This window comes from Cavia porcellus, unplaced genomic scaffold (assembly GCF_034190915.1).
Source record: "Cavia porcellus strain 051 isolate PalLab524CR breed Dunkin Hartley unplaced genomic scaffold, mCavPor4.1 scaffold_5, whole genome shotgun sequence".
Taxonomy (NCBI): Eukaryota; Metazoa; Chordata; class Mammalia; order Rodentia; family Caviidae; genus Cavia; species Cavia porcellus.
In genome coordinates this window covers 92,640,602-92,657,023 of record NW_026947488.1, presented here as the reverse complement: position 1 = coordinate 92,657,023, position 16,422 = coordinate 92,640,602, and the positions used below count along the sequence as shown (strand labels likewise).

Here is a 16,422-nt window from a genome sequence, read left to right as displayed (position 1 = left end):
TCCTATTCCAGAGAACCTATGAAGTCTGCAACAACAGGAACCCCCAGCACCCCAGCCACACAGGGGTCAAAGCCTGGGCCACATGAGCCGAGGAGCGGTGACTGTCACCGCTGAGAAAGCCTGTGACTGCTGGGAACACACTGCCGAGGGATGGCGCCAAGTCAGGCCACTCCACTTCCAGAGAAAACTTGGAAAATCAAACACAGTTATCATTTGGGACACAGATTTTATTGTTCAGAAGTTTCCAGCAGAGCTCCCCTCACCCAGTACCTCTGTAAAGCAGATGCCTGTGAAAACAGACTGGGAAACAGCCGGGGGTGGCTTTTCCCCAGCACTTCACACCTCACAGCAGCTGGCCAGCAGGTGTGTGAGGAAACCCCCAGGCCTGGCAAGGCACAGGTGCCCTGAAATCCACAGGCGGAGAAGGGGCAACAACAGAAAGTGCACAGGTGTGGCCTCAACATGAGACAGCCAAGCCAGCTTTCTGGGGCAATGATGGGAGAGGAGACGCATCAGAACGGCATCTGCAGGAAATCCAATCTGTCTTGCATGGCGTTTCGACCTTAGAGTAATTTCCCAAACTAGCTGACCTTACATTATTAGTTTATTTTAAAAGCAAACGAAGTGTATACAGCATCTCCTAAAAAATCATGTAAATGGTGCAAAGTTTTTATGGGTTATTTATAATCTGAAGAGGCTTATAAAAATTATTGGACTTGTTAAGACTATAAATACTAACTTCCTTCCCTTATGAAAAAGCAATTGTTACAAAAATACAAAAAATATAATAGCTTGTACTATTTAACCTTCCCACCAGTAATCTTAGGACTCTGGGATACATCTTGGTTTATATACCATACAGTAAGCACAAGCACAACTTTGTCAGTTTTTTCAGGAAGGAAAAGTTCCAACGCATTCCCTTCTGTTATGTGAAACTGTGGGTGCTTCCCTCACAGGTACAGTAATGCCAGTACAGACTGCTCAAAGCTTGAGCACATTTCCCTGTGTGGAAATCAGCACAGGAACCTGCTTTCCAACCTCCCCCTTAGCGCCTCCACATTACCCTCTCTGGCTCCTTCAGGTCATGCTGGGAGCCACCGGGTCCCCACTTCTGTGCTGGTCACAACTCCCCCGGCTTCCCACTGGTGAGTGTGGATGACAGGGGCCAGGCTACCAAAGGGGCTGAGAGTACTGGCGGCTTGCTAATGCAGGGATGCTAGACTCCAGGCTGAGATGCCTGTGGCTGCTTAGAGAAGTGGAGGGGAGGCAGGCGTAAACATGAAGGGAAATGCTTTGCATGAAGTCAGAACACTTCGTTAAATGCAATCTTACTGCATTTGCTCCTGCACTGTCTCCCAGGAGCTCCTATCGTTTACAGGTTAGAAAATGGACCAGTTTGAAACACTGCAAGAAACTGCAGGGCGGGGCTGTTGGTTGGGCTCCATAAGGACCTGCACCACTGGGGGGGGGGGGTGCCAGCAGGGGGACAATGTGTGTAATGGCTCAAACCTTCTAGAGAAAACACTGCCACTGGGTCACCAGAGGATGACTGGTAGGCCTCCACATGGCTGGGCTGTAACCTGGGCCCCTGAAGCCCTCAGTGCACAGGGCCCTCAGGATCTGCCGTGCTGACAAAAGAGGAGACTGAGCTCGCCCGCAGCCTGGCTCATACTCACTCCTCCCCGTGGGACCTATGACCTCAGCTGTGACCCCACAGCCATCAGAACCTTGCCCAGCATCCTGTGCTGCCTGGGCATCTTGCCCTTGTCTGAGACAGGCTGCCCCTCTCCAGGCCACAAGGATGGACATTCCCTGAGGCCCTGCTGTTCAAAGGACTAGATTTCCACACCACTAAGGGTTTTATTTCATAGATTGTGTTGGTAAATTGTTTCCAGTCCTCATTGTGGTTAAATCATGTTTCCCAACACCTGCTTGCTTCTCCAGGCCTCAAACACCTCATCCAACACAGTCTGGGTGTTGAAAGCCCAAAGGGAACTTTTCAAAAGCAGCAACAGTGGATGATAGAGGCCTCTGGCCACATTCACTGAGAATCCCTCTACTTTGGTTGCATCGCCAAACCAGGGGCTGTGACACACTGTGAATTCACATTTGCTGCCAACAACATCAAGGCACAAAGAAAGGAGTCTCTGGTGCAGGATGACATGAGCATGACCAGCGACCTTGGGGGCCTGAGCCAGAGTCAGTGGGGAGACGGGCAGGGTCAGGAGAGAGCCAAGGGCCATTCTCAGGCGTATTTCTCCAGGAACTTGATGTGAAAGTCCTTCACCTTCTGGAGCACTGTCTTCAGCTTCTCCACTGGAGGGAGGATGGTCATTCTGTCCAGAAAGAGAGCTGCATCAGCCTGGCCACGCAGGGAAAGGGGGAGAATGAGCCCTGCCACTCACCTCACTCTGCTCGGAACGGAGACAACCTGAGGAGCACAGGCTGGGCCTGGCCCTGCAGCAGCTCAGTGCATGACAGTGACTGGCATCAGATAAACTACTTTCACCCACATTCACATGTTCACTCACTCAAGACAGGGTTTTGCTGTTGCCTGGGCTGGCCACGAACCCCTGGGCTCTGTGATCCTCCTGCCTCAGCCTCCCAAGTAACCAGGACTACAGATATGCACCCCTGGTAATAGGTATAAACCAAAGGCAGGACAGCATTCAGGCTCACTTGCAGGCAGCCACTGATTACCAAAGAAGGCTACAAAGATTTTACTCCTGCCGGATGGGAGTTTGGTTTTTGATTTTTGTTCTCCAGCAGTTGGTCTCTGACAGTGAGATAGCTTCCATTAATTAATAAAGCTTTCCTTCCAAAGACTTTTATTCCTGCATTGGCATGGTCAGCCAACCTCTCCCTACAGCCCCCGTGGCCAGCCTGCTGCCCTTGAGACAGCTCTCCTTGAGGATACCACTGCTTCTGTGGTGCTGGAAGGGAACACAGGGCCCGCCTGGAACGTGCTCGATGCCGACTCCCACTCGTAGCACTGAGTCTCAGTGGACTGTGGGTCCAGAGTTGAGCCTGGCTGAGGTGAGCAGATGTACTATGTGCCCTGGGGGATCCAGCCACAACCTATGCAAAGACATGAGAACTCCACACATGGGGAGGACACTGTTCAGCACACGTTGGACCTCTGTGGGGCCCTGGTTGAGCCATGCATCCCCAAGGGCTGGCCAGGGTGCACCTGGGAAACGGCTCTTAGAAGGAGGAACCAGGCCACAGGGCTTGGTGTGACTATCTAGCACCTGCTGTGCACATGGAGTTTAAAGGGAACGGAAAGTAAATGAACACACTCCTGGGGACACTTCCCTGTGACATGGGAGACAAAGGCAGTGGAGGGATAGCCTAGGGAGACTCTTAGAGACAGGCCTGGCACCCACTTGGCTTTCCTAACTCGCAGGACAGAGCTGAGTGCGTCTCTTCGGTGGAGCTAGCTCCTCTCCTCAGTCCTGCAGCTGGCCTGTGCCCCGGTGAGGGTGTGCAGAGGGTGTCCTACCTGAAGTGGTAGGTGCCTTCCCGCTGCCCAAAGCCACTGCCGGGCACCACACAGATGCCAGTTTCCTCCAGGAGTTTCATGCAGTAAAACATGTCCGGAGCCATTTTATGGGCCTGTGGAAGCAGGGCAGGATTTAAGATTTATTCCCAGTGTGGTGAGCTACAAACACATCCCCAGAACTCAGCGCCAGACATAACTGGGAAGGAAGGTTATTGTTCCTGTAGCAGCCCCTCCGCTGCCGATGACCAAGGGAGCACAGCGCCATCCAGGGCTGGTGGTGCTGCTGCTGCTCCTCACTGGGCAGCACCCGCCCGTTGCTGTGTCTCGTTCCCAACAACTGCGTGATGAGCACGAACAGTGGCTCCGCAGAGCTGAGCTACTTGGCGTTCTGGAAACAAGGCCTGGGTCTGCACTCAGTGAGCTTTCAGGGACAGTGTCCCTGGGGCCACTGCTGCTCACACTGTTTTTGCACAATAGTTACCAGGAAGCCTGTCATACGCATGCACTCAGGCCACAAAGCAGGGTACCAATTCCATGTGTCTGGGACATGATAGGATATTCAGTAGGTTCTGGGTGGGTGGAGACACCACTTTCAGAGATGCTGCTCTGCCCTCCTTCCCCCCAGTGAGGTCTGCAGCACCACCCAAGAATCTGGAAATGCAGTCTTGAGCCTCTCGTACTTTCACTGATCCCCAAATGGCATATTAGCAAGACCCCAAGTGACTGGTATATGTGGCCATGCCTGAGAAGTGGTGGGGAGGTGACATCTGTGCCACTTGCCCAGCATCACATGGATCACCCCTCTGGGGTAGCGGTATTGGCCTCTTGTGTGCGCCACTGCGGGCATACTGCTGTTCCTGGGCCTCCGAGGGCCTGTCACCCTTCGTTCACGGTAAGCAGCATCTGGCTACGAGGGCCGCAGAACTCAAAGCCCAAGGGCCAGCACCTCTGCTTCTGACAGCCAGAGTCAGCCCCTGACCCAGCTGTCTCAGGGAGCCCTGGGAGCAGAACCCAGCCCCATGGACCCAGACCTGAGCTGCTTCCACAGCCTTGGTGGGAATGAAGATCCGAGGAAAGGCGTACATGGCACCCTGCAGGGGGTTGCAGTGAATTCCTGGCACTTCGTTAAACAGGTCTTCTGTAAGCTTCGCTTTTGTGGCCAGGTTACCTAGGACAGACTCCTTCTCCTGAGGAAGACAGAAGGAGCAGGAGTAAGGTCTGCCCCCCCGCCCCGTCACGGAGACCAGTGAACCTGCAGCCCTGGAGGCTGCTGTGCACACGGCCCCGACCCACACGGGTGGCCTCCGTCATGGACTCTGCACTCGTACCAGGTACTCATTCACCAAACTAAACCAGACCAAACACTCTTTGCGCATCAATATCAATGGACCTGGCCCTGAGCAAAACATCCCAGAAGCACTTTAAGGAGCCATGGGCCTCATTTAGGGGGCGCTGCCACACCGTCAGCTCATGTGTATGCATGGGACTCAGGGCTCAGGCAAAGTAGTGACAGTCCCTGCTGCTCAGAGCTGGGGGTGGGGCAGGGCCGCCCAGGGCTTCAGCAAGTGCTGTCAGAAAGTGGTGAGGGTGCACAACACCTTCCTTCCTTCCTCTGCCCTCTGCATGATGAGCCTGGAGGAAACCGCTGAGCGAAGCAAGCCACTCACAAAGGGCAAACACTGTCACCCCCACTGGTATGTGATACCTAAAGCAGATGAATTCAGAATCAGAACTTAGGGGCTGTGGGAGGTGGGGTAGCGAGTTAGCATTTGATAGGATGAGTTTCAGTCTGACAGAACAATTCTTGATGGATGGTGGAAACAGTGGCACAACAATGGGAATGTACCTACTGCCAAGGGTAGCCCAAGTCCACCCTTGGACTTAGAAATGGTGAATTTTTGTTATGTGTGTTTTACTACAATTTAAAAGAAAAAAGATGATCCTGGACCAGTGTGGAGCTGACTTCTAGGGTACATGACCCATAGTTCTTTCTTTTGAGATGGTTTTACAACATTGCCTAGATTGGTCCTGAGCTTCTTGACTCAAGTGGTCCTCCAGCCTCAGCCTCTTGTATAGCCGCAGCTGCAGGAGCACGCTGCCATACCCAGCTCCCTAAGGTCCTTTTTCGTTTATAACTATGAAGTTTGTAACTTCTTTTTTTAAGTGGTACCAAGAATCAAATTCATGACCATGTGCTTGCAAGGCAGGCGCTTATGCTGCTGAGCTAAATCCCATCCCCCCCTTTTCGTTTAACCTTGGCAGTGCTGGGTTTCTGTCACACAACTGACAGGGTCTTGAGTGGATCACACTGAGCCAGGAAGATGCCTGGTTGGGCCAGAGGGACAACCCATGCTGTGGCCCACTTTCCTCCCTTCCTCTGTCGGGGTCTTCCCACGTGTAACACATGGATGAGGAAGAAGGGTCCAGTTGCCTTCATGCAGTCACAATCCTCCCATTCTCAAACACATCCTGCCACATCCTCTGGCTTTGCCAACTAGCAAGGGTGGTTTAGGCACTGAGAGGACCCCGAGTGCCCCCAAAGGACAGACAGACATATGGATCACCCCACCACAGGCCTCCTGCTCATGTGAGTATGTGGCCAGCTGGAGACAGGGCCACCACTAACCACAACAGGAATTCACCTATGACTTGACAGCTGTGGTGATGCAGATGGCTCACAGCAGACTCACCCTGTGGAACTGCTCGAAGGACTCCTCCCCTGGGGCCGGGGGGTTCACGACGATGTCCATGGCGGCCTGTCCAGACACGGGTGGGCACAGCCTCACCGAGAGCAGCTTTACCAGCTGGCCCTTGATCTCAGGGTGCAGGTTGATCACCTCCATGTAGCCTCCGCGGTAGCCACACCTGGAGGTTGGAGATGCAGCACAGCCACCGATCACACCAAGGTTACCAACTACAGTCTGGACACCAGACTCTATCACCATCCCGCCCCAACACCAAAAGCCCCTGCTGCTGCATAGTGACCAGAAGTGATATGTACCAGCCTACTTCCATACACGGAGAAGGTGCATCCCCCTGCTCTGCCCTTACTTCCTGAGACCAGAACTGAAGATGGTGTCACATGCTGAGAAGCTGGAGCACCAGCAGGCACTCTGTCCTTAACTGACCCTACCTTGGACTTCCTCCTAGGCACAAGTTCCAGAAATGGGCACATGATTCATTGGTGCTAATGAGCACCTTTTTCTACAATAAGTTTTGCTACATGAAAACAAAGCAAATCCAAAATCAGAAAACAGGACAAAGCAAGAAAACTGAGACAGTCCCACTAACATCTGAAACCATGGTCTTGTGTATGCTAAGTACACACTGTACTCCTGAACCACATATCTCCAGTCTTGCTGAAAACATCTTTAAGCACTTTGATTAAAGTCTACGCTTGGATTTGGGAAAAAAAAAATGCTTCCTTGGTGTAAGTCAGTTCAAACTGACTTCTGTAATCTATAGCCAAACATCCGGACTGATGGAGTCAAAGCACATGAAATAAACTGACATAAAATGAGTGTAAAAAATCTTTCTTGCCAGGAATTTAGCTCAGCGGCATAAGTGCCTGCCTGGCAAGCACAAGGTCATGAGTTCGATCCTCAGTACCATAAAAAAAAAAAAAAAAAAAAAAAAAAAAAATCTTTCTTAGCTAAATCAGCAGTATCAGTCATACTTTCTTACTCTGTCTCCTTCTCTGGTCCAGTCTAGCCAGTGTTTGGACTGAAGACCACAGAAATGCAGGCAACCTGGGCCCGGGACGTGCTTACCGTCTTCCAGCACCCCGCCCTTCCTGCCCGCATCTGATGCGATGAGATGTGCAGGATCCCATAGCTGAACCAAACTGGCAAAGACATTGTTACAGGCAACTGAACACCAGCTGAACTCAGCCAGGTGGGCCACTACACATAGAGCACTGTGTATAGTGGCCCACCTGAAGATAGCTGCCAGCATAAAAAAGACACGTGGAGAGGAACAGTGTAGAGTTAGAGGTTCTCTTGTGCTGTTGTTTACAGCTGTGGATTCTCCTGCAGGAGCTTGTCATGCTGGCTTCCCTGATGGGAACTTGCCCATTCTCACTGGAGGAGCTCAGGACTTTGTCACTGAGAATGGGTGCAGTTCACTTTGGGGGAGCCCTAGTCCTTATGCTGAGTGTTGCTTCCTTGGCTTCAGAGGGGAAGATGTGTGCTATTTAATCTCCATGTTTGTCACGCTGGCTTCCTGACATGTACTCAACTGTTCTCATCATTGGAGGAGTTTGGGACCTCACTGTTGCTCAGGATAGCTGTGGGAGTCCTGGTCCTATTTTGAGCGTTGCTTCCTGGCTCCACTGCAGAATCCTCAACCCTGCTGGCTCAGATCCTTCATCTCGTGGCATAGACTTTCCAGCTTCTACCACTGACCTTTTGGCCTTCCCAGTGCAGATTCATAAAACAGACTTGCATGAGTCCTTGTCATGGGGCTCTGGGCCTCCAGCTGGACTCGTGGGAAAGATTTCCTGTACTTTCTTGTATTTAATTCTGGGTGACTATCATAAAAAATGTTATAAATTCTGTGTCCTGTATGTAACTGTCTTGCAACCCCTGATTACAAGACACATCCTGATCTGATCCTCGGTCTGGACTTTCCAAGGCAGAAAGATACTCTGGCATCTCAGGAGAATTTCCCACAAGTGTTGAGAGTAAGAACGTTCTATCACAGTAATGGCAAACCTTTTAGAGACAACTACCCAACATAAAACCCACTTATTTATCACTATGGGTTCACCACCATGATATTTAATTCTCTGTGATGAGCAGAAATCAAACTGCACAAAGCCTCTAATCCTAGGTAACTAGGATCTGTGAACAACAGGGCACAGTTCAGATCACCAGCAGCCAGCAGACTGTCTGCTTAAAAGTAATCAATAACAAGTGGGGGAGAGATAGACAGGTATGTGATAAACATACCTGCAGCTGAAAAATGGACAGAGAACAGATTCACTTAGAAAAAGATCTACACAGTACCTGAAAGTCTGGCACAGAGGCAGCATTGCTACCCAGTTAGACCAAAAAGATAAATTAACCCCAGCCCACATCAGACAAAGCCAATAACACTTTCCCGAGCAGGACAAAGGAAGCCCCCTTAACCTGGCTAAGACCTTCCAGCCTTCAGCTTCACAGTTCCAGTGGCCTCCAGCCAGTCAAATGAGAAGCCATCCTATGCTGATGCCTAGCAGCCACAGCCACCTAGAGCAGCAAACTGACAACCTCTCCCTCTTGGTGTCCCCTGAAGTTTCTTCTCTCTTCTCATCCAGAGCCATGGTGTCAGGCACACCCAGCCCTCAGACCTCTTTTCTACTCTCACCTGTGAGATGTGCAGGCTAAGAACACATAAGCCAACACATCAGCCCTAACGTCCATCTCTATCTGGAAAGCAGTTAGGGAGGTAGAAGCTGACGTATACTCACTCGCCCATGTAGCCCTTGGAGGTGGAGTGGAAGGAGGCGAGTTCCACATTGCTGGAGTACTCGGGTCCCATTTCATAAAGCACCTTTTTAAAGGAGTGGAACCTGCAGTCTGGAGAGTACACGTTGTCCTGGTACACCTGCAGAGGAGGGTGGACAGAGAGTCACTGTGAGCCCCTCTGAAAGTTAGGGGCCCACGTAGGTGCTGCTGAGAGTGGCTGAGGAGCAGAGCTGGAAGAGATGTGGCACAGGCGCTCAGGGTCCACCTGCAGCAGGTTAGGTCTGAGGTCCGGCCTCCTGTCCACCGCGAGGGAAGGCCTGGAATATGCTTGCCAGAGCCTCCATGAGGAGGGGAGGTCAGGCTGGAGGCTCAATTCACTTGATTTCTCCCATATGCATCCCCACCCAGTCTACAGGTCTCTTATTTTTTTTTTTTTTTAATTTTTAAAAACATTTTTGAGACAGGGTCTTACTAGGTAGTTTAGGCTGGCCTTGAACTCACTATGTAGCCCAGGTTGGCCTTGAATTTATGGTGATCCTCCTGTCTCAACCTCCTGAGTGTTGGGATTACAGGTATGAACCACCATGCCCAGCCTCCAAATTTCCAGTGCTGATACCAAGGGTTCTCATCTTCCCCCCAAATATTTCTCCTAAAACATGTTTACTCCCTTTAATAACATTACTATCAACAGCAGTTAGTGCACCTGCCCTCTGACCTCCCTATTTGAGAAGTTAACCCCATTGCATTTCCTTATTAACACTTACCTGGTTTGGGATTGCTTTTTGCTTTCCTTTCAGTGCCAGAGTGACCCTCATACCCATTTTGTTCTTCTGTCCTTAGATCTATCATTCACAGCCCCAAGCACCCTATTCTGCCCTTTACGTGTAACTTCTCACACCCATTTGGAAGATCAGGGTGGCTTCGTGGGCCCCAAGGGTAAGGCAGGCTCCACCTGCAAAAGGCCAGGTGCTATCCTACTCCTCTTTCTCCCAGACCCAGGGATCAGGGTAATTAGGCACAAGTCACAAGGAGACGTATGGGTCTCTGTTGCTGCTTCCTTTAGAAAAGAAGCTTTCAGGTCTATACATATTAATTATGAAACAAAATGGGTAACCTTTGTGTATGTGTGGTGGTGGTTAAGGGATGCTATAGAGCAAAGAAATAAAAGTACAAGCAATGTTAGAAGCTGTGACTAATCAGAAATCATGCAGAAACGAGGATGGACTGGAAGTGGGGTTTTATGGTTTCTCAATTTTTCTTGCAAAGCAGAAAATGAAAAAGCAGGTCTCAACTTCAGAAGTGGGGCTCAAAAGGCACCAGATATGGGGTTAAGAACCCTGTCTCATGAGAGAATTCAATGATGCAGGAAATACGAGTGTACACAAGGCTCAGAACTGCAGCTCTGTGCCTTTTCCGCCACACTGGCACCCAGGCTCCCTTCCTAGCTTGAGTCCCTCAATCTGCCCTCAGGAAATGGCCCTTCCACTTGTCCTCCTGCAGATCTGGGGGAAAACAGGCAGAAAGCCTATACCCTATTTGCATATTGTAACTTGTAGGCCATAGCAACAGGGTGTGACTCAAGCTGAACCAATGAGGTATAACGTGAGACTTCTGATAGACAACTAGGGTGAAGAAAACTCTTTCTGGGCTGAGAACACAACTTTCCTAAGTATGAGGACAACACTAAGAGACAGAAAAGGGAAAGAGAGTTTGGAATATGGCTTGAGTCACATGATATGGTTGCCTTTCTTTCACTTTTTTTTCTGTAAGTTTAAAATTGTTTGAGTTAAATTTCTAAACTTTATCAGTCCAAACCAATACAGGAACAATTAGGTTAGAGTCACAGGTGGTACAATAATCATGCTCATCCTTGGACAGAATCATTCCTCCGAAACCTAGAAGACTGACCGACCTCTCTGGCTGCAGAGCAATCAGTCCTGGAGCTCTCCCCTAAAAAGCAAAGCTCACCTCTGCACCTCTCTGGGGGGCTGGGACTGCTCTTACCTCATCGGCCAGGAGAAAGAGCTTCTCTTCCCAGGCAAAGTGAATCACATCTTCTATGCACTTTCTGCTCTGTACCTGGCCTATAAAATCCCCAAGAAAACCAAAATGTAGGTTGTAATGTTTAAACTGTTCCCAGGTCAGAATCCCACCCAGAATCACTGGGGTATCCTGTGTTCCCTTAAGGTCCCAAGAGACACTACCAGTTGCAATGCATGACAGTGTAGTCAACCTTCAGGGACGTCTGGAGGGTCAGTCCCCTCTCACTGACTCACCAAAGCCAGGGATGTGAGGTACTAGTGTTTCCTACTCAACTTGCCTGTTATCTTTGAGTGAATGGTATGTGTGTGTGGGATCTGTCTGTTCTGGAGGGCAGGAAGGCAAGGAAGTGTCATGAGGAAGAGGAAAATGAAACTTAAGGAGTTGAATCTATCAGCTCACCCTGTCTCTACCTCACTGTGTACCAGCAGTGACCAATGGGGAGAAGTTCATGGCTGTTAAGGAGTTGAATCTATCAGCTCACCCTGTCTCTACCTCACTGTGTACCAGCAGTGACCAATGGGGAGAAGTTCATGGCTGCTACGGTAATTCGATGAGAGTTACTAGAGCAAAACTGGGGGTTTTCAATGTGTAGGAATACCTTCTCCTCAGAGAGGAACATGCAAACCCCAAGAGGCAGGGACATGGTCTATCCTTGCTCACCATCTAGGCTCAAAGTTGGCACTCAGCAGGTGTTCAGTAAATATCTGCAGAACAACACTACATGGGAGGTCCTGGGCAACAGTGTGGTGTCTCCTGCCAGTTACTCCTAGAGAACAAGGCATTGCTAAAGACCACTGTGATAAGCACCTTGCAGGCTTCCTTAGTGTGGCTGCCCTCCTTCAGGACTTTGCACTAACAGAGAAAACATCCACCACCCATTTTAGAGAAATGAGGGCAAAGAGCAAGGTGTAATCTAGCAGCTCACAGGAAATGTCCCAAGACAGATCGGGAAAGGAATAAAGGTTATAAGGTGGCCGATGGGACCTTTCCCCAATATTTTCTGAGACGTACTTTGAGTGCGGCATCAGGAATTTGTGATACTTCACAATGTCCTCTGCAAAACCACCAGTATCATGGGGCTTGATGATTTCTTTAAAAAAGTGATATTTCATTACTCTATGCACATGAGTGCCTATGTGTGTTGTGGAAATCTGAGTTTATGTACACATGTGCATATCTGTATCTTACATAAAGCAGTACACACAACATTACGTTTTTGTCCAAAAAAAAAAAAAAAAAAAAAAAGATGCACTTGTTTATGTAAAAAAATGTCTGGAAAAAAATATCTATGTATCATGTAAAAGCATGGTATGGCTCAGCCAGGATTTCTGTCTTGAATTATATAAGTAATAAACCAATTTCTTTTTCTTTTTCTGTCTTTTTTGTTGCAGTACTAGTGATTGAACCCAGGGCCTCTGCACTGAACTATATCTGTAGCTCTTTTTAGTTTTCATTTTCAGTCAGGGTTTTACAGTTTCCTAGACAGGACTCAAACTAGCAATCCTTTTGCCTCAGTTTTCCAGAGTGTGCATTACAGGCACGTGCCACTGTGTCCAGTTTAACCCAGTTTCTTTATTAAGCACCTGACTTTTCTCTCACCCACTAGGCTTCCTATGAAGCAACTCAGGGCAATGGGATCCAAGAGGGTAGCAGGCCCCAGTTTCCAAAAGGAGCTAGCACTGTTCTCACAGATAGACAGGAGCTGGCCATCTCAAGTGCAGAATCTGCCTGCAAGGCCCCCTGGTCTTGCCCTCTCATACCGTTGTCTCACCGCTGTGTCCTGTCAGAATACAAGCAAGGGCATGAACACTAGAATGTGCACCACACGTTCACTAAATGCTACGGCAAATATGAAGAGAAGCCAAGGAAGGACCAGAGCCTCAAAAAGCCTTCAGCTTGGTAGAGGAAATGAGCTAATAATGGATGCAAATAATTTTACTGGTGTACATAACAAAAACTGGAGGACAAGGAAACACCTTATACCTCTCCAGTGCCTGGGGAACAGCAATCTCTTAGCTGAGCTACTGAAAGGAAAAACACATTAACAGTGGTAGAGGACGAGGGAAAGTCACATACAGGTTGAAAGGGGCCAGGAGACAGGAGACTTGGGTTTGATATAGATCCTCAAACGTGGGAGAGGGCTTCTGAGTACCAATCAGTCTGAATTCCTAGTGAGCTATGAGGGGAGTATGTGTGGCTTGTGTTGACAGAGCATCCTTTCTTTTTCTGAGTAACAGGTCACAACTGTGCTATGGAGAACTCTGGTACGGGGCACTGGCACAGACCTGACCATCAGTCCTCATTTGACGGGTTCAGGCACAGGCAGCTGATCCAATGCAGGCCAGCGAGTCTGGTCTGGGACTTTCAGTCAACCTATGGAAGAAACTACCCTCTAACGCTAAGCTGGTGGACAATGGCTAGAACCACCAAAGTTCTTTGACTGCGGCACTGGTTTAGGTGTACTGCTGACCCCTACCTGGACTTCACAGTGCAATGATCCAATCTCTTGAGCCTTGAGTTTGCTTTTTGTCTTGAAACCAAAAGAGCCCTGGCTTAATAGCCTCGTGTACTTTTGCCACCCTATTCATCAAACTGGTCAGAGTGTTGTCCAGACGAGAAACATGATCAACATGGCTGAGTTTTCAGGTTCCACTGCTCCTCCTCTAGCAGTTGACTGATTTTCATATGTTAAGACCCAAAGAGCAAAACCAGATTCTTCCCAATGACAGTTACTCTTTACACAAATTACCTACATTAATTCACATTCACATGACCTCCTTCCTTAGAATGGGAAAGTCTCTGGTGCAGTTATTTCTTCCCAGACAACTAGGTGAAAAGATTTATGCAAATACCTGGCCATGAAAGTGCTGACTCAAGTGGGTGAGGTATGCAACCTTCCTAACATGTTGCAGGACTAGCAAATGTGGTCCCGGGGCCAGCACCTGGGAGCTTTTTAGAAATGTAAATCCTCAAGCCTTATGCAGTCCAATCATATCAGAACAGTTATAAGTGGGACCCCAAATCTGCATGTTAACAAGCTGAAGTTTGAGAACTACTGTGGAAAGGACAGTTTTCATCAGCTGCACTGACAACTAATGCCTGGGCCTCATCCTCAGAGTCTGAGGTATGGCTTTGCCTTTCTGATTTTTTTTTTTTCAAAAGCTCCCTTTGTGCTTCTAATATACAGCAGGCCTAGGGACCCAGTTCTGTTGTCTTCCTGCTGCATCCTGGTTAAACTCTTTATCTCTTTTCCCCAAGGCACTGAGGTAAATAAACCAGCTTTACTGCCAGCTGCACCCATTTTCTGTGCTCAGGAATTCAAGTGGTGCTTTTAGCTGACTGAAGCATCATTTGATGTTCCCGAGAAGCAGATTCCACAATCAACTCCAATGCATTTTGGCCCGGGCACAATTTATCTCAACAAAGGCGAAGAGAGGAGCCCTTGTTTTCTACATCCAAATAGCATGGGCATAGGAAGCCAGCAGCCCAGAAAGATTAAATCAGGCAGAATTGTGCACTGTTTGAAAAGAAAAATATGTAAGACTGGGGGTGCTTTTCAATTTCTGGAAACAGGTTTTTTGTTTTCTGGTTTGCTTTGTTTTCAATATGGTATTCCTTCTCAGAACTCAAGGTACACACACAGCAATGTTAGATTTAAAAAAAAGGACATGTACCAGCATTCTGAGAACTGGTTCAGGAAAATAAGTGGGAGAGAAAATAAGGTCTAGGATAGTGGTGAGTCTGTGTGAATGATCTCATGGTGAACAGCCACATATGCAAGAATGGGAAAGGAAAACTGATCTTTCATAGAATCCTGTCAAGAAAATGCCTGCATTTTCCTGAGGCAAATCTTATTGGCTCTCTGTTGGCAAATCTGGAACTGGCATGGGAACCTGGGTGCAGAGTGTGTCTAAATGTCAAACCCACTTCCAAAGAAATGTGTATGGAAGGGCAATGCAGACCTGTGGGGTTCCCTGGGTTGATGATGCAGAGCACCTTGGGGTCACAGTGGTCTTTGGCCTCTTGTATGGCCCGCCGGAGTTCATTCACATTCAGGGCCCAGCAGTTCTCCTCGTCCAGGTAGTAATTCACCTGAATAGCGTCGAGCTCTGAGATGACTGCTGAGTAGAGGGGATACTGTGGGATGGGGATCATCACACCCGTCCGAGACTTGCCGCCCCCAGAGACGAGGATCTTCAGGATTGTCTGCAATCAAAGGTCACCGGTTAGAAGGTCTCTGCTACTCTCCACTCTTTAGGAGCTGAGAAGCAGCCAAGTCCACTGGCCCCACCTAGCCTTTCACCCTGACCCTGCTTCCAGTGTCACTCAAGCAAGTAGCCTCACTTCACAAGATGCCATGCTCTCACCTGTAGAACCACGGCCACTAGAAGGAATAAACAAAATGGAATGGCTTATAGGTCTTGGCACAGTGCACTGTACACTGCATGCACATAAAGACTCAATGCATAGGTTTTTTCTGTTGCACTAGGGGTTGAACTGGGGAATTCTGAGCTATAGTCCTAGCCCTTTAAAAAATTATATTGGGGTACTGGGGGTTGAACCCAAAGCCTCATAGCTGAACTACATTTGCAGCCTTATTTTTTTTTTCAAATTTTGACATAAAGTCTCACTGAATTGCCCATCCTAGCCTTGAACTTGATCCTCCTGCACCAGCCTCCTGAGTAGCTGGGATTAGAGGCTTGTGCCACCATGCCCAGTCTTGTTAGTTGTTTTAATTCTTTTTTTTCTTTTGTCTTTTTGAGACAGGGTCTCACTGTGCAGTTCAGGTGGGCCTTGAGCTCACTTTGTAGCCTAGGCTGGTCTCGAACTCGCAAGGATCCTCCTGCCTCAGCCTCTTGAGTGCTGGGATTACAGGTGTGAGCTACCACACCCGGCTAGTTGTTTTAATTCTTAAAACACATTTACCCCCAAACTAGTCCCATCTCAGAATGATAATGTTCCCACCTCAGAGACCCAGATTTAGAATCTGTCTTATCATAAGCATCAGTTGAGCCAGTTCTGATAACATCAGTTGCCAATGGCTAGGACCCTTGATGACAGCTGAAATAGGATGAATACCCATGCCCTGCCACCAGATGGCACTTCAACCTGCTTGCAAAGCTGAGCAGGGCGCATGTTCGTAGGATTCCTGAGAAACCAGGCAGTTGGAACCCTGCGGGGTGTTGGTGGAGGCAGCAGTGATTCACCAAGTTAATAAGCCAACCCCCTGCAGGGTGAGTCTCCACCTAATGCGGTGTAGGGTTCCTCTCAGGAGCTGTTCCTTGCTCTGAGTATGACTGAAGAGTGCAACGACTTGGTTCTTCTGCCAGTGCTAGGCCTCTCTGGGAACCAAGAAGGGCTTTGGCAGCAGAAAACAGTGGGGGATGCTGATGTTGGGATAGGAGTTGTAATATCAAAATCCCAAATGTT

The 16,422-nt window shown here is 48.9% G+C and overlaps 1 protein-coding gene across 1 annotated transcript in view; it reads right to left on the bottom strand.

The window, feature by feature from the left end:
* Window positions 1-206: 206 nt before the first annotated feature.
* Gpt2 (glutamic--pyruvic transaminase 2) overlaps window positions 207-16,422 on the bottom strand; it is a 31,472-nt gene continuing 15,256 nt past the window's right edge. The window contains exons 5-11 of the mRNA XM_003469350.5: window positions 14,955-15,198; window positions 10,954-11,033; window positions 8,952-9,088; window positions 6,193-6,367; window positions 4,534-4,689; window positions 3,503-3,615; window positions 207-2,336 (exon numbers count right to left, since the gene is read on the bottom strand). Of these exons, the coding sequence (XP_003469398.3) occupies window positions 2,246-2,336; window positions 3,503-3,615; window positions 4,534-4,689; window positions 6,193-6,367; window positions 8,952-9,088; window positions 10,954-11,033; window positions 14,955-15,198 (996 nt within the window). The 3' untranslated portion in view covers window positions 207-2,245. The remainder of the gene's footprint in view (window positions 2,337-3,502; window positions 3,616-4,533; window positions 4,690-6,192; window positions 6,368-8,951; window positions 9,089-10,953; window positions 11,034-14,954; window positions 15,199-16,422) is intronic.